The sequence below is a fragment of the Glycine max genome, chromosome 15 (assembly GCF_000004515.6).
Source record: "Glycine max cultivar Williams 82 chromosome 15, Glycine_max_v4.0, whole genome shotgun sequence".
In the NCBI taxonomy this organism is placed as follows: Eukaryota; Viridiplantae; Streptophyta; class Magnoliopsida; order Fabales; family Fabaceae; genus Glycine; species Glycine max.
In genome coordinates, this window is record NC_038251.2 from 516,345 (window position 1) to 539,111 (window position 22,767).

Sequence of the window (22,767 nt, forward strand, 5' to 3'; positions counted from 1 at the left end):
CACCACGATAAAGCAAATTTACAATGCAAGAAGTGCATATCGTTCTTCAATAAGAGGAGCTGATACCAAATGCAGCATCTGATGAAGCTTCTCGAACGTGATCAATACATTCATTGGCATAGATTGAAGGATGAAGTTGTGGTGCGTGATCTGTTTTGGTGTCACCCAGATGCAGTAAAGTTATGCAATGCATGTCATCTGGTGTTTTTTATAGACAGTACCTACAAAACAAACAGGTACAGACTCCCACTACTTGACTTTGTTGGAGTGACACCAACGGCGATGACATTCTCTGCTGGGTTTGCATATCTGGAGGCTGAGCGTGTTAATAATATTGTATGGGCTTTGGAACGATTTCGAGGCCTATTTTTAAGACACGATCGCCTCCCTCTTGTTATTGTCACTGACAGAGACCTAGCACTGATGAATGCAGTGAAAACTGTGTTTCCCGAGTCTACTAATTTGTTGTGCAGGTTTCATATCGATAAGAATGTGAAGGCGAAGTGCAAATCTTTAATCGGGGAAAAAAATGCGTGGGACTATGTAATGGATAACTGGGGTACTTTGGTTGATTGTCCGTCCGAATACGAGTTCCATGAGTCATATCAGAAGTTTCAAGTTGCTTGTTCGCCTTGGCCGATGTTCGTTGACTATGTTAACGACACATGGATTATCCCCCACAAGGAAAAATTTATTACAGCATGGACGAATAAGGTCATGCACCTAGGCAACACAACAACAAACAGGTATTAACAACTGATTTTATTTGTTAGTAACGATTAATATTAAATGGTATTTAATTGTTGTATATTTTCATGTTTGTTGTGTATTTTAAATGTAGGGTTGAATCAGCTCATTGGGCTCTCAAAAGAGTACTACAAAATAGCGTTGGAGACCTATGTAGTGTTTGGGATGCCATGAACAACATGATCACGCTGCAACACGTCGAAATTAAAGCATCCTTTGAAACCAGTACGCATGTGGTTGGCCATGTATATAAAAAAACCTTATACAAGAGGCTTCTTGGGATGGTTTCGAGGGATGCTTTAAATCAGATTGCTTCTGAGATTGACCGTCTACGTTATCTCGGCAACAATCTCTCTTCTTGTGGTTGTGTGATGAGAAGCACGCACGGGCTTCCTTGTGCATGTGAGCTTTCTAGGTATACTGCTAGCAGCATCCCATTGGAGTCAGTCCATCTTTTTTGGAGGAGACTTTGCTTTTCAGACCAAGGGTTATGTGAGACGGAAGTCACCATCAAGGAAGAAATAGAGGTCATATCTAAAAGGTTTGATGAACTTGATGTGGCTGGCAAAGTAAATCTGAAGAGTAAACTTCGAGAAATCGCATACCCTGATCATAACTCTATGTGCCCTCCTCCATCAAAGGTGAACACTAAAGGTGCACCGAAGAAACCGATGAAAAGAAGTCAAACATCCACAAAGCGTGATCCGTCTTACTGGGAGTATGTTGATGCTTTTCATTCTGTTCAAAGCAGCAACTCTCCAGTGAAACGAAGTGCATCATGTTCTCAACCGCGTCAGCCAACAAGGATCATCCCGATGTTGGATCAATTTGCGTCATTCTTTCAAGGTTTCATTCGTGACGTTGTGGATGTGAAAGCGGACGGTAACTGTGGATATCGGTCCATTGGCGCTTTATTAGGTATGGGGGAAGATTCGTGGCCGTTAGTGCGTAATGAATTGCTTAAAGAACTTGGCAGGTGGTCGCATGAGTACATGAACCTCTTCGGTGGGCACAGAGAGATTTGAACAATTAAAGTTGTCCCTACTTGTTGATGGATTTTCAAAGGTATGTTTTTAGGTTAATTTTTTTTAATAACAATGTTTAAATTACTTACATGTGTATGTTTGGTTCATTCAGGTTAGTGTGGACAAGTGGATGGATATAACAGACATGGGATATGTGATTGCTTCACGGTATAACGTAATCCTTGTATCGTTGTCACAACAACAAAGCATGACATTTTTCCCTCTTAGAAGTCAACCACCACCTGACTCTTCTGGCCACCGCATCATATGTGTCGGTCACGTGTTTGGAAATCATTTTGTTCAGGTACATTGAATATAGTTAGTGTAACAATTATGCAATGACTTCGCTTGTTCGTTTGGCACGGTCAGCACATGATATAATGTTTGTTCATGTACAACAGGTTTATTTGAAAGACCATTGTCCGTTGCCGCCCCCAGCGCTGTTGTGGTCAACCAATTGTTATTCTCAGGCAAAGCAATGGGCAATTCCATATATTAGTAGAATGCAGGAATACACAAGCTTGATGTCATTCAAAACACACTATGTAGACCTAAATGAAGACTAAACATTCATTGTTTATTTATTTGTATTCATTATGCGATATAATTCGTTGTAACCCGTCACTAACCAATTAATATTATCAACTACTCGTTTGGTTAAGCAAGGAAATTGTTGGTCCAACAAAACGTGTTAGTTGACGGCTTTGTTTTGAGGCTTTGTTTTGACGTGTTAGTTGACGGAACTGGGGAACGGGACTATTTTTTTTGGATTGTTTGACGTCCAAACATGAGAAATGGCCGCCCTCCATTGTCTCAGAGCACAGGCACACCCACGCAAAAAAATCCCAAACATGGGTACTTGAACATGGAAAAAGGGTTCATTTCCTATTTTTTTCGATTTTGAGGCTTTGTTTTGACGTGTTAGTTGACGGAACTGGGGAACGGGACTATTTTTTTTGGATTGTTTGACGTCCAAACATGAGAAATGGCCGCCCTCCATTGTCTCAGGGCACAGGCACACCCACGCAAAAAAATCCCAAACATGGGTACTTGAACATGGAAAAAGGGTTCATTTCCTATTTTTTTCGATTTTGAGGCTTTGTTTTGACGTGTTAGTTGACGGAACTGGGGAACGGGACTATTTTTTTTGGATTGTTTGACGTCCAAACATGAGAAATGGCCGCCCTCCATTGTCTCAGGGCACAGGCACACCCACGCAAAAAAATCCCAAACATGGGTACTTGAACATGGAAAAAGGGTTCATTTCCTATTTTTTTCGATTTTGAGGCTTTGTTTTGACGTGTTAGTTGACGGAACTGGGGAACGGGACTATTTTTTTTTTATTCTTTGACGTCCAAACATGAGAACTGGGGAACGGGACTATTTCCTGATTTATTAATTATTTTAAAAACTTTTATTTTTTATGTAATTCTTACAAACAAAACTCATGATTCTAGGTTCCCTTTTTTTAAAAATAAATTTAAAACAACCGTAAACTTCGCTTAAGGACCACAAACAATCGGAATAACAAACTATATTATAAAATAATAAACTGTGCAAAACACGCCAACTATATTAAACAAAAACTGTAATAATTACAAATATTCATGTCAACTACAACACAACAATATAAATACAATGATCAATGGTCCGTGCGGCGTCTCTGACGAGCCCTGACCGTCCCATCAGCACTGGGTCCCCCTCTCGCGATCGTCAGGCAGTCCTGCATAATGTCATATAACTCTGTGCCTGCAGTGACTATCCTAAGGTTGAGCACACGCTCCAACCTCTGTGCAATCGCCTCATATCCCTCGTAATCATCCTGTCAAAGTCAGTAAAAACATTTATTATGAAATTCAAAATAAACAACAACTCATAAAACATTAAACGCGCAAATAATCTTACCACATATGGAGGGGGGTCAAATGCCACTGGAACCTGGGGGCTGGGCGGCTGTATGTAGTCCTCAGGGTCTGCAGCTGGTGCATCCCTCTGCTGGTCAGCTGCCTGGGTCGGTGTCATGAAAGGGTGAGATATGCGGAAAAACCACTCAATGTAATCCGCAGATACCTGCCCAGGCACTAAACAAGGCTGACCCGCAGGTAGTAAGTGATCCGCAAACTCCATCCACCTGTCATCTATCTGCTCCTGTGACAATCGTGCACTAACAGGCGGCGGAGGGATGCTCTGGATGTAACCGAACTGGCGTACCACCCTCTCCGGTCGAACTGCGACGATCATAGGACCCCATCTGAGCTGACCCTGGAACGATGAAATCTCCTGAAACGCCCTAACACCCCGATGCTCCGTGTACGGCAACCAGGACACATCTGTGACGGTCAAACCATCACAACGTGCCCTGTAGGGTGCTCCTGTGATGCCCTTCATGTGCGCCTTCGACGTCAACCACCGGGAAGCACGTGGGGACGTCTCCTGGTATGTGTCGTCAGTCACGCACTGATGCACACTAGGGAAGTGCTCATAGATCCAGCACTACACAATAATTGAGGTTAACATAACATAAAAACATGTTTAAATCATAATCGAACCTAACATATTAATAAACACAAAATTTACCTGAAATAGCGTCAAGTACCCCGGAAGCTGTCGGGTGGTGGTCCTACAAGCCTCATCTAACTGGTCGTACATATGAACCAGCGCGGCAACCCCCCAAGCGTAACCACCACTATGAGCGAGGTCCCGGAAAGCGTCAAGGTGGACCACATGCACGTATGTTGCACTCTTATTAGCAAAAAGAGTGCAACCGACAAGGTGCAGCAAATAAGCGCGAGCTGCGACAATCCACCGCCGGGCCTGACATCTGGTCTCATAAATGTCACGAACCCATCCTAATCGTACATATGCTCCACGTGTGAGCGCTGTCTCGGCTCTGGCCTCCTCCGCAGACACTTCCAGCAACTCCGTGAGCAAGAATCTGGCCTCCTCCGTAGAAAGAGCGTGGAAACTGTGCAAGGCGCCAGTGATCGGCAAATGTAGAATGGACGACACATCATCCAATGTGATCGTCAGCTCTCCTACTGGAAGGTGGAAGGTGCTAGTCTCACTGTGCCACCTCTCCACAAATGCGGATATAAGTCCAGGATCGCCAGTAATAACTGAACAATCTATCAGTGGACTTAATCCTGTGGCAGCCACCAGGCCTTCAATCTCAGGCACTGGCCTCCCAATCAGTGTCAGCTTCCTCCCATGTGACACTAACTTCAAATCAGGACGTTCCTGATTTGAAGTACAAATTATACAATTATTAAAAAAAAATTAATCATAAACAAATAAATAAACAATGACAAATAATTAACAAATTAAAATACCTGTCCACTCCACACGGCATGTGCAACATGCTCGGCAAATGATGTGAGCACTGACGGGTCACGTGGACCACCAGGGAATCCCTCTGCAGCATCATCACCATCTGACCCCTCACCACTATCAGCACCCTGTGCGTCCGCACGCATCTCAGGTGCCTCCGTAGGCTGCTCAGGGACATCATCAGTGATGTCAGCGACGTCCTCAGCCATATCACGTCCCTCCGTAGTCATCTGATGAACGCGTAGCCTACGGGCTGAGGCAGTAGGCCTACGCCTCTCGGGAACATCGCCAGCATCCTCGTCAGCAGCTCTATCTCTGCCTACAAATCTACCTATGGCACGACCTAAACCTCGTGTTCTGGCCATGATCTGTAAATCATGTCGAACACGTTTTTTTTTCGGTCAAAATATACACAATTTTCTTTATAAAAAATCAACTTTATTTATAAACAAATAAGACTAACTTAAATCAAATCATTTTCACACATACACGACCTAATTTTAAAAAAAAAAATTAAACAACTTCATTTATATAAAAAAAACAACTAATGTAAAATAAAATTATTAATAAACATGCACAACTTAATTTTTTTAAAAAAAAATTAAACAACTTCATTTATATAAAAAAAAACAACTAATGTAAAATAAAATTATTAATAAACATGCACAACTTAATTTTTTAAAAAAAAAATTAAACAACTTCATTTATAAAAAAAAAAAACACAACTAATATAAAAATAATTCATTACTAAACATCCACAACTTAATTTTTAAAAAAAAATTAAACAACTAATGTAAAAAAAATTATTTAGTAAACATCCACAATTTTTTTAGAAAATAAAATACTTCATTTATAATAAAAAAAACTAATTAATTTAAAAAAAATAGTATTTTTATAAAACTTCCAAAACACACAACTTTAATTATAAAAATAGACAACTTCATTTTTAAAGAAAAAACACTAATTTAAAAAAATCAACAATAAACAAAAACAAACACAACCACTTTTATAAAAAAAAAATTTACAAATTAATATTTAATAAAAATACACAATGTAAATTATAAAAAAAAACATGACATAAAAAATCCAAACCTCATTTTTCATAAAATCTATAAAACAAAATAATCAACAGAAATATAATAATTCATTTAAAAAAAGCAAAAATCATTTTTCATTTAAAAAAAAAAAAGAAAAAAAAAAACTTTCCGGAAGAAGTGTTCTTCCGGAATAATTCCGGAAGAACACTTCTTCCGGAAATCCCAAACGTTTCCGGAAGAAACCTTCTTCCGGAAAGTTTCCGGAAGCAGGGTTCTTCCGGAAAACGTTTGGTTTCTTCCGGAAGAACACTTCTTCCGGAAAGTTTCCCTAACGGGTCTTCCGGAAGTCTCGCCGTCAGCCCCCTTTCCCCATTTTTTCCGGCACCTCCTGCACTCGTCTTCTACCCTATGGTTCTGCTAACCTAAGGTTTTTTTAACCTAGCCTAATGCTACAACTACACAGTGCATAATAAAACCAAATGGAAGGTTAACGAAACTTACCTCGAACGGCAATGGCGTCCAGGCGAAAGAAGCAGCAGCTGGGCTCGCGGTGGCTTGCGGTGGAAGAGAATGCTCCCGGAAGAGGAAAGAAAAGAAACAAAAGCACTGGGTGAAAGTGAAGAGAATGCTCCCGGAAGAGGAAAGAAAAGAAACAAAAGCACTGGGTGAAAGTGAATCCGGGAGAAAAGAGGGAGTCTTTTAAAATTTTTTAATGAAGGGCAAACTTGACCTTTCAATAAATTGCTGGGTGCACCAGCAATAATGCTGGGTGCACCTAGCAACTCCCAAACAATTTATTTCAACTCAAATTGAACTCCTGCGCGTTTACATAAAACTAATAAAAAAATTGTACTATTCATATTTGTAAAAGTAAATATTAATGGAATTAACATATTATTTTATAATTTTACAAAATTTATTAGAGTAGTGCTAAATGGTACGAGACATCATGATACAATTTGTTTTTTACGAAACAGCTGTTATAATGTAATTGGCTAATATTTAAATTTCAGAATAAAGGAGATTGGATGATTAATGGAAGTCATGGATTATGAACTATATTTAGAATTTGTGCAGTACGAATTCGCACTAGACAGCATTTTCCAATTTATCATCTAAATTGTGCTCATTATTCTAACATTTTTGTAAGTTTGTTTGCTTTATTTGTTTAATTTTTTTTTATCTTTCGTTCTTTATTATTATGTGACTTTTATATTGAACCATATACATTTTAACAAAGAGTAGATAGAACAAACAAAATATATACTAATAAGAAGTAACAAGTCTAAAATTACACAAGAAGCAGTAATTTATATAATGTATTATTGGATTTACGAATAATATATATTTTGTTTTAAAAAAAAACTAAGAATTATTTTAAATAATGATATATAATTTAAAACATGATATGACTTATAATGATAGTATCTTATTAATATTGTTACCTTAAAAAAATCAAATGAGCCTAACTTAATCTAAACCTTTAAAATTAAATTAGATCAAATTTAATACTATTTTAATTAATTTAAATTAAGCTGTCATTATTTTTATAATCAGATAATATGTTTTTTTACGTAAAAATCAATCTAAGTCAAAACATGAACATTGGTTTAGCATCGATTCAACATTTTTATATTTGACAAGTTATAAGATATTGAAAACAACTTCTGATTAGAATTCAAATATCGATAACACATTTAAAATAAGATATTGAGAACAACTTCTGATTGGTATTCGAATATCAATAACACATCTAGTTTCTCTTTTAAATGCAGTAACTTGGTGTATCTTTATCCCATTAATGTTATGAAAGTAAGCAGCAGTAGTTAAAGATGAGTTTTTTTTTCTTAAAAACAAAAGTTAAAGTTGAATTCTCACACATGTGAGATGACACCACGTAAGTCACATGCTCCAAATTTTAGTCATATCACGCTGAAAGGTGATGAATTGATTATAGACAGATAATCTCTATTTACGCATTATTAAGTATCTCGAGTATCTTGGTAGATTTTAACTTCATCGAGTTTAACTGAACTCAATCAATTTATACAAGTTTATAATATTACATGTTTAACGGAAAGAAATTCCACTGAAAGAAAGAGTGTTGGCAGCAGGTGGAGACATTTCAAAAAAAAGAAATGCGGGCAGGGTTAAGCTCGGTAGAGGGGTCCTGTCTTTAAGATTAAGATAAGAAAAGAGTTCCAAACCTTTATGCATGCACCTTCGTATACAAGTTCCGGCCAGCAGAATTGGTGTGATTTGACGGAGTTTCTTTCCGTTAAGTTGTATTGATATTATAAACTTGCATAAATTTTTATAATAAAAAGTGAAATAAAATATGTGATATGATGAAAAAATATTATAAAAATAATAATTCTTTTTTTAATGTGTTATTAAGAAATTATTCTATTACTAGATTTGAAAAAATTATTTTTATTCAGATTTTATTTATCGATCAAACTTCGAATTAATTAAAATTTTCATTGTTGAATCAGAAGGTTAAGAAAAAAAAAATTCTATTGATCAGAAAAAAAAATTATTAGTATCAATTTTTTTAAGCAATTTTAGTACCATTTTAAGTTTTTCATAGAAGCATTCTTTTTTTAAAAAATAAACTCTGAAAAATTCAAAAATACTTTTTTTGAAAGAAATTTAAATTGTTTGTATAATTTTAAAATAAAGAAAATGTGCACTATCTCTGGTCCTTTTATAAGAACCAAATTAAAAGTTTTTTTTGAATTTTTTTATAAAACCAATCAAGAATATTTCTTACATTATGAATCATTTTTCTAGTTTAATAAATAAGAGGTAGAATATATTGCTGGTTAATGTTAGATTTCCTTTTAACGCTAATTGACACTGAATAAAGTTTTCCAACACATAAGAATTGCAATGTGGTACCATGAAACAATTAACTTTGTTTCGTGCGTAGTACATTTTGGGAACCTTATTTTTTTTCTCTTCACATGCTTAGCTAATAAAATTTAAAATTGATCTTTGTGCGTAACGCTGTCGTTCGTTGCCTTTTAGTTAATTAGGCCGATGCACATAATTAAGTATATTCAATTTGGCTGGTCCTTTGAACCAAGCATTTTCATTAGCGGCTAGTGCCACATCTATAACACAGACCAACAGACTGTTGTGAGATCTGACTCTTTTTTTCTTCGTCTGTAATTCAATTTCTGTCAATTTTTTTAATTCAATATTGTAACATATATCATATTATATTTTTTTTTAAATTATTGTATTAATAAATTTGCTGAAAAATTTTCATTTTGAAGTAATTAAAATAATCATTAAATATATTTCATCAAAAAATTACATGTAATTGATACATAATTTATTTTATATGAAATAAATCATTCCTTCACTAGTGAATATAGTGAGACTGTATTACCATGTCAATCCTAATCGTTGTTAATAAAATTATGTAACTAACATTTAATTATTTATAAAAATTTAATAATTATATTTCATAAAAAATATACTTAATAAAATTGATATCACAATACAAATTAGTCCTAATTACCATGATTAATAAAATTATTAATCAATACACGTCAATTCAAAATAATTTAAGAGATATGTATTTTAGTTGGAAAGATCATAACAATCAATACACAAATATGTATTATTTTGAATTAGCATGATTAATAATACTTTCAACACAATAATTTAATACTCGTGCTAGTCATAAGTTATTACATTAGTAATATATAAAACACAAAACACTCTTAGATGAGTTTGCTAAACATATTCGAGTGTGTCTAGATTCATTTGTTTTTTTCTTCTTTAATTATCATATACTAAAACAATACATTAAATTACTATTCATAAATGACAAAAATAATCGTATCAATCTTTTTCTTCGATTTAGAATTTTCGTAAACATAATTGTCAGATTAATTATTGGGTCAAATATAGTAATTAAATAGTGTCTTTCCCAATGATAGTCTAAAAATCAAGTTACTAAAATTATAAGTAAAAATTGCCTAAAATTACAGGCCATTTTTATTGCTATATTGTTATATCTTTACATATTTGTTATGTTAACTGTATTTGCAATGCCTAAAATTAATAAAACCAATTTTTTTATCATTAAGATATTAGAGAAAAATATTTATTAATTTTATTAATGATTAAATTTTATAAAAAAAATCGGACTAATTATTTTTTTTAATGAATTTGGTAGTATTAAAAATGTGAGAAATGAAATGAAAAAGAAATAAAAAAAATGTAAGAAACTAAAAAGTTAGGTTGTTTGTATGTGATGACAAAAGTGTGAAAGGAGGGAAAAAGAGTGACAGGACCCGTACCTTGACACATTCTGAGCGAAAATGAACAATACCTCTGGAGCTGGAAATGATATTTAGTGGCAGTTTGTGATAAAAACATTTCTTTTTGTTTTTTTAGCGATTTAAAATGTCAGTTTTGGTATTTTAAAAATAATTTTAAACATTTTTAAACGAAAAAATATTTTAAAAAATTAATTCAATTATTTGTTATGTAATTTATTTTTCTCTTTTCTATTTTCACTCTATTCTTTTCATTTTATTTCACTTCAATCAAATAATTTTATTTTTTATCATCTTTTTATTCTTCTTTTTTTTTAAATCTTTTCATTCTTTTTCATTTTTCATACTTTCATTCCTCACAACAAAACAAAGTGATAGGGGAATATTTTATTTTAATCACCTTCTTTATCTTTGAGTTTCAAATCTAAAATTTTATTTAAGAGGGCACAACCTATGATACGAACGTGAATTTTTTTGTATTTGGTGAATTATTGACTGTTGGATTCATTTAGGTTCTAAAACTATATTCTAAGTTCACCACATTGGATTATTTTTCCTAAACCACTTCCTTCCGTCCTTCTTTGCCGCTTGCAACCTCACTGCACTCTCTCCCTCTCACGCTTCCTTCGGCCATTTGTTTCATTCTATTTAGCATACATGAATCGTACAGAACATACCAAAAGTGTTACAATAATAAAAAAAAATAAAAGAGACGCTTCAATATCTTGTAACAGAAATGAAACAAGGATCAAAGTAAATAAAGGAACGAATCTTTAATTAACAGACACAAATTTGGTAATTTACAAATTTTGATTCGCAAATCCGATTTTGGATTGATTGAAGTTGTTGAAGTGTGCTCAGATTTCACAGTCTTAATGTGGAAGTTCGTGGGTCGTTCTTCAGATCCGGCGAGGGCATGTGTCTGACATTGCCAATCACTTCTAAGAACCATGCCACCGTCCTCTGTCGCAACTCACAGCGTGTCCACGTCCTTGCTGCCCATCACCTTCCGTGGTGGTGCCGTGAACAAGCAATTCTTGTCGATGGAGACTAGAGAGATCACCTCCACGCCATGCAAGAGTTGGAATACATTACGAGGGCACCTAAGAAGAAGGAGGGAAAGAAGTGGTTGAAGGAGACATGAAATACGGTGGATGCATTACCTGTGAAGCCTAAATGAACCTAATGCTCCATAATAAAACTTGTCCATCAAATACAGAGAAATTTATTTGTCCAATGGTATAGCCTGCGCCATAAGAGAATCTCATTACAGGTTTCTTATATAAATTTTTTTTTGTCTCTGCAACATTTTTTTGTGTTCCTATAATGTTATTAATAAGAAATTCATACATATTTTACTTTAATAAAAGAAATCACAAAAAATGACAACAAATTTTAAAAAATCACATATTTAAATTTTATTATTATTAATTAATTATTATTGTAATAAAATAATTAATTATTTTTTTTCAACTACTTCATTTCTTCACTTCACTTTTCTACATCTCTAAAATCATTCCCTTTTCATGTTGTCTTTCCCACTTCTCTAGTCTTTTCTCTCTTTTACTCGGAACTTACCCCTTCTCCACATGTTGATTTTCCCACTTTTCCAACTAGAGAATCTTATTTTTCCTTCTCATGTTCCAACTTTATTTTTTTTTCAAAAACAAAAAAATCACCCACCTTCATTTTCTCATTTCTTTTTCTTTCTTTTACATTTTCTCTCCTATTGTCTTTTTTTATTCCTTTGGCTTCTTCTTTCTCCTTTTTCTTCTTCTTCGTTTCGCAACCACCCTTTGCTATCGCCTGTTGACGTCGCTCTCTTGCGTAATCACAACTGTCCCTCGAGCCACTAGTGTCACTCCTTTGTAACCACGACAACCCTACTCCTTAGCGCGACCGTTGCTACCCCTCGAGCCACCACTGCTGCTTGCTCGCACAGCCACTGTTGGTCCTTGAGTCATCACCATCGGTGATGATGACATGGGATTTTTTTAGATTTGTTTAATATTGCTTTCCTCCGATGTATTTTTTCATATTTATTCATTTTTCTTGTTCTTGCGATTATTTTTTCTTTTTTTTACATGAATGGATTAAAGGCAGTTAATGTTGGATAATAATTTTTTAATGTTAAACACCTCTTACTTATATAAGAAACTCGTTTTATTTTAAAGGAACGATTCTTTCGATTCCTTCCATGCACAATTTCTTCAAGAACTCATCAGCCAACAGTTGGAATACTCAAGAGAACCATACTTAATTTCACTCATGCCATATCTTATTAATGACAACAAAACTGTTAACTAAACCTTATTTTTAATTGAATTAGCGCATTTTATGGCTGGTTTAGGGGAAGAGGTGAGCGTACACATCTGACAGGGACAATAACCTACACATGCTCTGACCATACATTTAATTCACTTCACTTACTTTATTAACTCCCATATCGCGATACTTCACTCCATCTCATATAGTATCCTATCGCAGTCATGAACCGTATCACTGTATCACGTGATACAATAAGTGCCATCCCTCCGTGGCAGACACCGTAATATTCCCCAAATACTGAGGCCAAACACTTTGGGGACCCGTCCGAGAAACTTTGTCGTTACTCGGGAGATCTAAACCCAGTAAAAATGACTTTCTGGGCAATTATCTTCTCCTTTTCCCAACAACTCTTCCTCTCTTCTCATCCCTACAATCTCTCCGTCCAGTGAAATTCTGAATTAACGGTAGAGATCGGAGATAAGACCCTAGGTGTGGAAGTAGAAAGACACTACCCGTCTTCTATTTTTACTCCGAGCCGATGGACAGCTGTCAGCTCGAGATTCCGAGCCGATGTTTAAGACAAAACAAAGCCGGCTTAGTGGGCCCCTCACTAAACTGCACTTGAAATATAAGCTGTAGTGCTTCTCTTATAGCTTATTGTCACACTGATAACCACTAAACGATAAGTTATTCTGCTTATCATCTCCTTCTCTGTCGCCTCCTATGTAAAAAACACCTATTTGAGCAAGTTCATGTGTCCTATATATATCTAGAGAGAGGTAATTAGAGACAGAGAGTGAGTGAGAAGTATATTAGGACATTTCTTGCAGGAGAGAGAAAGTGGAAGAGAAGAGAGAGAAGGTTTGGTCTTTTGTGTTTTGGTCTCTCTTCTCTTGTGGTGTGTTGGTGGTGGTGGTGGTGGTGGTGGTGGTGGTGGTGCGTTCCATATTCGGGGGACCTTTCTTCCCATGTGTGTGTGTGAGCTTTGAAGGTGAGAGTTTCTCCAAATCCTTTCTCTCTCTTTCAAGTTTCCGAATCTGTTGCTTTAAAGTCTGTAACTTTTATTTGTATTTTAATTTCGACTTTTCCTTGTTTGTTTCCTTTTATGAACACTTTTTGATTTTTTTCTCTTGCATCTTGGATTCCCTCATGGGACTAAAGCTGCTTTGTTTGTTGCCCTTTGATCTTATGGGATACATTCAATTTCTTTTGCCCTTCTGTTTTTGCTCCTAAAAGCCTTGTTTCTGTTTGATTTTTCGGACATGGAAGGTTTTCTTCCCTAAATGCTTTCCTGGGGCTAGTCAAATGATTCACTCTCGGTGTGAATTTTCATTTCTGCATTTTTTCGTAACTGGTCGACGTGCAATTTCTCTAACCGCTCATTATTTAAAATAATTGTTTTTCCCGCAGATCTAGTCTATAGTTGCTCATTTTGGTGCTGGTCTAATCGAAGACGAGGCGGTTACGATGTCATCTCTAAGTAGGGAGTTGGTGTTCTTGATCTTGCAGTTTCTGGATGAGGAAAAGTTCAAAGAAACTGTTCACAAGTGGGGCTTGTTCCATTGCAGTTTCTTTTTTTGTTATTGTTGTTGTTGTCGTCGTCGTTAATTATAATTATTATTATCATTGGTTATCTCTAGTGTTGATTAGGTTTTATCTCATTATTTGACTATTTTTTTTAAAAAAATAATAGGCTTGAGCAGGAGTCTGGGTTTTTCTTTAACATGAAATATTTTGAGGATGAAGTGCACAATGGTAATTGGGACGAGGTTGAGAGGTACCTCTCTGGTTTCACCAAAGTGGATGATAATAGGTATTCTATGAAGATATTTTTTGAGGTAATGAAGCAGAAGTACCTGGAGGCATTAGATAAGTAAGCTCACAACAAGGTCACATATGTATTCTGTTGACACTCAGCATTCTTTTTGAAGTATTGAACTTAGCTTTAATTAACATTTTGGTAGGCATGATCGGTCCAAGGCTGTAGAAATATTAGTGAAGGATTTGAAAGTCTTTGCCACATTTAATGATGAACTGTTTAAGGAAATCACACAGCTTTTGACATTGGAGAATTTTAGGTACGTATATAATTCTTAGCTTGGTGTAAAACTTCTGTAAGAAACATAAAATGATTTCTGGCATTATAGGGAAAACGAGCAATTGTCTAAGTATTGTGATACAAAGTCTGCAAGGGCAATCATGTTGGTTGAGCTCAAAAAGTTGATTGAGGCCAATCCCTTATTTCATGACAAATTGCAATTTCCCAACCTTAAAAGCTCAAGGTTACGGACTCTAATCAATCAAAGGTAATTCATTCAAAGTCTAAGATATTGTCAATAATTATACAACCATACTGTGTTGTGCACTGCATGTAATAACTTACTGGTACACACTATAGGCATGAGATTTCTTTTGGTATCTTTACTTACAGTTGAAGGAGCTCATCTGCCATCTTCCATATTTACATTTCTGTTTTATTTGTTGTAGACATGCCTCATGTTATTGTTATCCAAGATTCCAACCATTGAACTCCTATTGAATTTTTCATCAGTGATAGGATGTCTGGCACCATTGTAATTTTGTTCATAGAATGTTTTGATTATGTATCCACCAATTCTTGGCTGCATAATTCCTGCCTCAATGCTTCTTTTCATTAGATAATTTGTATGTAGAGGAGCTTCTGCATGTAGAGGGGCTACTGCATAGGCTTTTGCACTGTAAATGCTCTTTAAACAACTGATTAGACAATCTTATATTATGGGATAACTGATTTTTTTTTTCCTTTTTCATTTTCGTGTTTCAAAATTAAATTTCAGCTTGAATTGGCAGCACCAACTTTGTAAGAATCCACGGCCAAATCCAGATATAAAAACTCTTTTTGTGGATCATTCATGTGGACAACTAAATGGTGCACCGGCTCCATCACCTGCTAATAATCTGCTACTTGGATCATTACCAAAGGCCGGAGGATTTCCTCCTCTTGGTGCACATGGGGTGGGCTACTAAACTGATTTGGTTTCATAGGAATTGTATGATATGTTGTTATCTTTTGGTTCTTATTATGGTGCTGGACTCTGCTGTGGTTCATGCGTATAGCCTTTTCAACCTTCTCCAGCCCCTGTGCCAACACCCCTGGCTGGTTGGATGTCAAACCCAACCACTGTAGCACATCCTGAAGTTTCAGGAGGAGCTATAGGTCTTGGTGTGCCATCAATTCCTGGTACTACATTCATTTGCTTTCTATCATTCTCCAATTCTTCATGACTAGTAGTACTTAGGTTTCATATGCTATGTTTGGTTTGTATAATCTTTGACCTCTGATGCTCCTTGCCTTTTTAAGCTGCTTTGAAGCACCCTAGGACCCCTCCAACTTATCCTTCTGTTGACTATCCATCTGGTGATTCAGATCATGTTTCTAAGAGAACAAGACCAATGGGAATGTCAGATGAGGTAATCTGGTGTCATTTATGGAAACATCATACATGGTCTTGGAACTCACAGCAATGCAAGTTATTATCTCACATTTCTGGTATCAATCTTTCTTTATTTTGTGCAGGTAAATCTGCCTGTCAATGTTTTGTCAGCAACGTTCCCTGGTCATGGTCATGGTCATGGTCATGGTCAGGCTTTTAATGCCCCTGATGATTTGCCAAAGACTGCCATGCGAACTCTGAACCAAGGCTCATCTCCTATGAGCATGGACTTTCATCCGGTTCAACAGACACTGCTTCTTGGTCTGCTACTCTTTTAAGGCCTTTTGTTAGTGTTGTTGACATGATTCTTAGTTATTTACTATTCATATGGGAAATTGACTGAATTTTTTTTCTTGATGCAATGTGTCAGTCGGTACGAATGTGGGGGACATTGCTTTGTGGGAAGTGGGCTCTAGGGAGCGGTTGCTCATGAGGAACTTTAAAGTTTGGGATCTTAGTGCTTGTTCAATGCCCTTTCAGGTTGTCCTTTCTCACCTTTATCCATTGATATTTGTGATGAGTATTTGTACCAAACCGTGAAACTTGCAAGTTTGCAGTAACTGAAAATAAAACTAATTATAATCAATTCAGGCTGCTCTTGTCAAAGATCCGGGTGTTTCTGTCTACCGTGTGATTTGGAGTCCTGATGGGGCTTTATTTGGTGAGAGTTTTTAAATTCTTCAAGTTTAATATATTAATCTAAGTAATATTTACTTTCAGAACTCAGCTATACAAATCATTTATTTATGAGTTTTTCTGTTAAAACAGGAGTTGCTTACTCAAGGCACATCGTTCAGATATACTCTTACCATAGTGGGGATGATGTTCAACAGCATCTGGAGGTATACACACATGCAAACACTTGTATAATGAAGAGTTCTCTCTACTTTAGGTTTTATATATACTTTTTTGTAATTGTTTACTTATGAACTTTTCTAGATTGATGCTCATGTTGGTGGAGTAAATGATCTAGCGTTTTCTCACCCAAATAAGCAACTATGTGTCATAACCTGTGGTGATGATAAGACCATTAAGGTAGGTTTGCCAAAGCATGAGCTTGGATTTCTTAAGTGAAGATAACATATGTCACTAACTAAGTTATGCAACTTAAGGTTTGGGATGCTGCTACGGGTGCGAAACAGTATACTTTCGAAGGTCATGAAGCTCCAGTTTATTCTGTCTGTCCGCATTATAAAGAAAACATTCAGGTACAAGTTGACTTTGATACCTATGGGAAAATGTTGGCTGAGTTTGTTGTCATATGATTCCTTTAGCCCTATTGGTAGAGTGCCCCATAGAAAATCCTTTGACTATGTTTCCTATTCGTTTTCTTGTTGAAATTCTTTTTTATGCTATAGTTCATCTTTTCAACGGCATTAGATGGAAAGATAAAAGCATGGTTATATGATAATTTGGGATCTCGTGTTGATTATGAAGCTCCTGGACGTTGGTGTACAACCATGGCCTATAGTGCTGATGGTACAAGGTCCCATATACTCAACTGTGGCTACTTGTATTATTGAATTATACTATCTGTTTTGATCTATTTTTGCCCAAACATTTTTTTTTGGCCTGAATGTATTTTATAGACTCTTTTCATGTGGGACAAGTAAGGATGCGGAATCCTCTATTGTTGAGTGGAATGAAAGTGAAGGAGCTGTGAAAAGGACTTATCAAGGATTTCGGAAACGATCTTTGGGTTTTGTACAATTTGATACAACCAAAAACCGATATTTGGCTGCAGGTGATGATTTCTCCATTAAATTCTGGGATATGGACAATATTCAGCTTTTGACAACTGTTGATGCGGATGGGGGTCTCCCTGTAAGTTCAATATTTTATTGCAAATTGGATAGCCAGTCTCTGGAAATAGTAGTTGCTAATTGTAACCTTATATTCTAGGGAAGCCCACGAATCCGTTTTAACAAGGATGGAGCTCTTTTAGCTGTTTCTGCAAAAGAGAATGGAATTAAAATCTTAGCCAATGCAGATGGTATTCGTTTGTTACGCACATTAGAAAATTCTTTATATGATACATCAAGAACATCGGAAGTCATGACAAAGGTAGACTTATATAGATTTTATACCTTCCTTTCCTCATATTAATAAAATCTTGTCTGACATATTATATTTGTGACAGCCTACAATAAATCCAATTTCAGCAGCCGCCGCCGCTGCAACTAGTGCTGCACTTGGAGAGAGGGCCTTGTCTGTGGTAGGTATTAATGCGATGGTCTCTTTATCTTCTCTAATATCAGTTGGATGTTATTGACTCAAATGCCACTTGTTGCCTTTTTTTATGATTTTTTTTTTGCTTATTATGCAACTCCTATCCCGATGGAAAAGTGGTTTAAGCGTGTCACTGTGATTGTTTTAATGTATTTATTATTGTTCCTATTTTTTTTGTTATTATTGATACAATCTGTCAATTTCAAATCATCAGAATGGGGATGCCCGGAACTTGGGTGATGTTAAACCTAGAATAAGTGAAGAATCCAATGATAAGTCAAAAATATGGAAGCTAACTGAAATCAATGAACCATCTCAATGCAGATCCTTGAAGCTACCTGAGAATGTCAGAGTGAACAAGGTATTTTATTTACTTACTAACTGTATTCTTTTATTTTTTTTAGGTGTTCATGTCATTAATTATATCAAATAGCCATTTCAATTTCCATGGCATTTTTATTTCATTGAAATTCTCCCTTTTCAATGGAATTGGTTTCAATTGAACAACAAAGGAGCAGGGAATATGTAATGTCTATATATTTCCTTTATAATATACCTTTGTGGACTAGGAGCTCGTCTATATGCAGAATACTTTGTGTACCAGGTCATGGGTTTTATCATGTGTCCTTTATTTCTTTATACTGATGAATACTATGTTAAGAACACATCAAATTTCCTTCTTGTAACCTGATACCCCTCCAAAACTAAAATTGTTCTGATTATCCGCATCTTTGTTATGACAGATATCAAGGTTGATATATACTAATTCAGGTAATGCTATCCTGGCATTAGCTTCAAATGCCATTCATCTGCTCTGGAAATGGCAGCGAAATGACCGTAATTCAACTGTAAAGGTGTGGGAATATGCAAAATTACTCGTCAGACTACTCTTCTCTAGTCATATAGTTGGGAAAGGGAATTATATTTTATTTGATGATATTTATTCCTGTAGGCCTCTGCCAGCGTGCAACCCCAGTTGTGGCAACCTTCTAGTGGCATCCTGATGACTAATGACATTACTGATAGCAATACTGAGGATGCCGTTCCCTGCTTTGCTCTGTCGAAAAATGATTCTTATGTAATGTCAGCATCAGGAGGGAAGATTTCTCTGTTCAATATGATGACTTTTAAGGTTAGCTATGATCCTTAGTCATTATTCAAGACTGTATTTGGTTTGCAACTAATCAATTTCAATCTTCTCGGCCAAGTACAGACAATGACGACATTCATGCCTCCGCCACCTGCAGCAAATTTTCTTGCTTTTCATCCTCAAGATAACAATATTATTGCTATAGGCATGGATGATTCTTCCATACAAATATATAATGTCCGCGTAGATGAGGTATCATTGCTTCCCATAAACATTTCCTGCTGAGTTTTTATTTGAGTAATAAGGTGTTTATGCATTTATTTTTCTTTGCAGGTAAAAAGTAAACTTAAAGGCCATACTAAAAGAATAACTGGTCTTGCTTTTTCTCATGTGTTAAATGTGCTAGTTTCATCTGGGGCAGATGCTCAGGTAATAATTGTCCACTGAAGATCTTTCTCTGGAATCCCTTTTCTACGATTAAATTGCATTAGAAGACTTAATTTAGTATCTTTTAACCTATTGGGAAAAAATCAAGTCCCACATTGACTAGAGATAAGACCAAGATAGAGTATATAAGTGGGGGGCAACCCTCACCCCAGGAGCTAGGTTTTGGGGTTGAGTTAGGTCCAAACCCACATTCTAAGATAACCACTTTTCATCAATTATGGTCCCGTCCGTCTATTGTGCAGATTTGTGTGTGGAATACTGACGGATGGGAAAAGCAAAAGTCTAGATTCTTGCAACTTCCTGCTGGGAGGACTCCACCAGCACAAGCAGATACCCGTGTACAGTTTCATCAGGATCAGATCCGCTTCTTGGTTGTACATGAAACTCAGCTTGCCATTTATGAAGCAACAAAGCTAGAATGTTTAAAGCAGGTTAGTTCATTAAGTTCTGTTTTATGTTAACTGTAAATAATTAAATTTATCTTTTGTCTAATGTATGAAACTTGAATTGTAGTGGTTCCCACGGGATTCATCAGCACCAATATCACATGCAACTTTCTCATGTGATAGCCAGCTCATATATGCCAGCTTTTTAGATGCAACAGTCTGTGTATTTAGTGTTTCAAACCTTAGATTACAGTGTCGAATCAATCCTTCTGCTTATCTTTCTGCAAGTGTCAGGTAATGCTTTGTTTGACAACTGACAGACTTCTATCACACTTTGGATGGTACTTGTTCCAAGTTACTAATGGTTCAGTTTTCTCAATTTTAATTTATGACAAGTTACAAAACATTATTAAATTATTTATGACAAGTTACAAAACATTATTAAATTATTTATGACAAGTTACAAAACATTATTAAATTATTTGGTAAAAATTTGCTTGGGATTGAAGTCATTGAAAATCCCAAGCAGTTGTCCTTCAACATGTATTTTTCTTGTCTCATTTAGTTAATCACTTAATCTGTTTTAGCATCAAAATCTCATCGAAATTGGGAACATTTTACATTTCATTGTTATCGATATCCTTTGGAAATTCAAGTTCTTCGAACTTCCTCACTAAAAAAAAAATTCTCTTTACACTTGGACATTATGGGTATGCAAAAAATCATTGTGTGCTTATACAAAGAGTATAATACTATAATGTAAATGATTTTAAAGTTATGTCCAGTATGTTTTGCTATGTTGTTTCTTCTAAAAACAATGGAAAAAGGGAGTGAGTCTATAACAAATCTATTCCAATTAATATTGCAAATAATTCATTGATTCTTTATGAAATTTATTCTGGATTACTCTAAATTTAGAATTTGCTTGTTTTATGTTGGCAACTAACAGTCTTTTCTGCAGTACTTATTGTTGAATACTGAGTACCTTGTTGGTTTTTATGCTACAGTTCTAACGTACAACCACTTGTTATTGCTGCACATCCTCAAGAACCAAACCAGTTTGCTGTAGGACTGTCAGATGGCGGAGTTCATGTCTTTGAGCCCCTTGAGTCTGAAGGCAAATGGGGTGTGCCTCCACCCATTGAGAATGGGTCAACGAGCAATATGGCAGCTACTTCAGTTGGAGCTTCTTCAGATGAAGCTCAGAGATGATCCATGTCAGCCAAAGACAAGTTTCTTTTACATACTTGGCTTGCTGGCCATTTCAAGAATTAGGTATGTACTTATGATAATGCAGGGCACCCTCTGAATTAGTTGATCCAACTATTCTCTTGATCCATTGTGTTGTCTGGCCTTTGTGCAGTCACATACCAGAACAATGGACCAAACCCCAAACCAAAAACTAAACCTTGTAATTGTCAAAATATGTGAAAATTTCTTTCAAGTTTAATGCTACTGAAGCAGAAGTTTAAGTAAAGAGGATCCCTGTGATGAGATGACATCCATCCAAGCATCAACCACAATTGCAGCAGCAGCACCACCACCACCATATGCATTTGCATATTCTCCCAAGTAACTATCCTATAAAACAACAACAACAACAACAACATAATAATAATAATAATAATAATAAGAGTAAGACCTGTAAGGAAAATCAGAATCAAATAACGTAGATGAGGGAGGAAGGAACACAAGAGAAAGAATTTAAAATTGTAACCTGGAGGGCAGAATCTCGAAAGGGTTGGAGGGAAGCAGGTGTGAGATAGGAGGAGTAAACCAAATTGTTAAAAATTCGCTGACTCAAGTCCGGTGAGAGTGAAGAAAAAGTGTTATATTTATGTATGTCCTTTGAATGGAATGCAGTGGCAGTGATTAGAATCAAAATCAGATTATGAAAATAAAATCATATAGTAATAGAGTAGAGTACCAGAGCGTGAGTGATTAAGTTCAACAAGGATGGACATTGAGATAGGAGGAAATGAGTAGAATGATGTTTGCAAGTCACACATCTGCAACATGTTCCTCTGCTAAAGTGGAGGAGAAAATTAAGGAAAGGAAACACTAGTAACTAAGCAATAGCAATAGAAAAGAAAAAGAGTGTACCCTGACTCTGTCTCTGACTCACATGCTGCAGCTACCATTATTTTGCTTGTTGCAATCTGATGGCAGTAAACAGAGTTGGGGGTTGGTTCCCACTCAAATACTAATTACTACATACAACAGCTGTTTTTGTTTCTTTTATTTGAGTAAGATGTGATGTCTCTTCGTACACGTAACGTAAATTCTACCAACTTCATCTGATTGATTGTGTGTCATCATTACGTAAACAATAAACTTGATCATAACTTCAAGTGGTCCAAGCAAATTAATGGGTAAGGATCGGTTTTAATTTAACAGGTGGCCCTGAAGAAGGTAAAAACATTCGCTCAAGCAGCAGGACAAC

General features: G+C 35.8%; 2 protein-coding genes and 1 long non-coding RNA gene across 6 annotated transcripts; 2 read left to right on the forward strand and 1 right to left on the reverse strand.

Moving 5' to 3' along the window:
• The first annotated feature begins 2,013 nt into the window (after window positions 1–2,013).
• Window positions 2,014–2,273, forward strand: LOC121173594 (uncharacterized). The gene is made up of 2 exons (XR_005888731.1): window positions 2,014–2,076; window positions 2,174–2,273. It is a non-coding gene; the product is annotated as an uncharacterized lncRNA (long non-coding RNA).
• Window positions 2,274–13,373: 11,100 nt separating this feature from the next.
• On the forward strand, window positions 13,374–21,801 carry LOC100798219 (topless-related protein 1). Of its 2 annotated transcripts, none has more exons than XM_006597050.4 (26): window positions 13,374–13,690; window positions 14,110–14,246; window positions 14,393–14,572; window positions 14,664–14,777; window positions 14,847–15,005; window positions 15,516–15,693; window positions 15,796–15,919; window positions 16,040–16,149; window positions 16,256–16,433; window positions 16,543–16,652; window positions 16,764–16,833; window positions 16,941–17,014; window positions 17,112–17,207; window positions 17,285–17,380; window positions 17,531–17,658; window positions 17,762–17,996; window positions 18,075–18,236; window positions 18,313–18,387; window positions 18,616–18,762; window positions 19,145–19,255; window positions 19,354–19,533; window positions 19,615–19,743; window positions 19,825–19,920; window positions 20,181–20,369; window positions 20,452–20,618; window positions 21,332–21,801. In XM_006597050.4, the coding sequence occupies exons 2-26, from the start codon at window positions 14,167–14,169 to the stop codon at window positions 21,534–21,536; spliced, it is 3,393 nt and encodes a 1,130-aa protein (XP_006597113.1). In that variant the 5' UTR covers window positions 13,374–13,690; window positions 14,110–14,166; the 3' UTR covers window positions 21,537–21,801. The 2 variants fall into 2 exon arrangements, with proteins under 2 accessions (XP_006597113.1, XP_006597114.1); XM_006597051.4 differs by lacking the exon at window positions 13,374–13,690 and adding an exon at window positions 13,867–14,018.
• Window positions 21,217–22,767, reverse strand: LOC102660607 (uncharacterized). Of its 3 annotated transcripts, none has more exons than XM_014768039.3 (4): window positions 22,428–22,756; window positions 22,252–22,351; window positions 22,042–22,170; window positions 21,765–21,905 (listed from the first exon to the last, which is right to left on the reverse strand). In XM_014768039.3, the coding sequence occupies exons 1-4, from the start codon at window positions 22,463–22,465 to the stop codon at window positions 21,777–21,779; spliced, it is 396 nt and encodes a 131-aa protein (XP_014623525.1). In that variant the 5' UTR covers window positions 22,466–22,756; the 3' UTR covers window positions 21,765–21,776. The 3 variants fall into 3 exon arrangements, with proteins under 3 accessions (XP_014623526.1, XP_014623525.1, XP_006597112.1); XM_006597049.4 differs by having other exon boundaries at window positions 22,252–22,348; window positions 22,428–22,545; XM_014768040.3 differs by lacking the exon at window positions 22,042–22,170 and having other exon boundaries at window positions 21,217–21,905; window positions 22,252–22,348; window positions 22,428–22,767.

What these genes read in the sequence shown, in the direction of transcription:
- LOC100798219 (XM_006597050.4), top strand. Translation starts at nt 14,167, where the DNA reads ATGTCATCTCTAAGTAGGGAGTTGGTGTTCTTGATCTTGCAGTTTCTG. An exon ending in TTCAAAGAAACTGTTCACAA is followed by an intron (nt 14,247 to 14,392) that starts GTGGGGCTTGTT and finishes AAAAAATAATAG; the next exon opens with GCTTGAGCAGGAGTCTGGGT. An exon ending in ATGCGGATGGGGGTCTCCCT is followed by an intron (nt 17,997 to 18,074) that starts GTAAGTTCAATA and finishes CTTATATTCTAG; the next exon opens with GGAAGCCCACGAATCCGTTT.
- LOC102660607 (XM_014768039.3), bottom strand. Translation starts at nt 22,465, where the DNA reads ATGGTAGCTGCAGCATGTGAGTCAGAGACAGAGTCAGG. An exon ending in GAGTCAGAGACAGAGTCAGG is followed by an intron (nt 22,352 to 22,427) that starts GTACACTCTTTT and finishes CCTCCACTTTAG; the next exon opens with CAGAGGAACATGTTGCAGAT. An exon ending in ACTTAATCACTCACGCTCTG is followed by an intron (nt 22,171 to 22,251) that starts GTACTCTACTCT and finishes TTCCATTCAAAG; the next exon opens with GACATACATAAATATAACAC.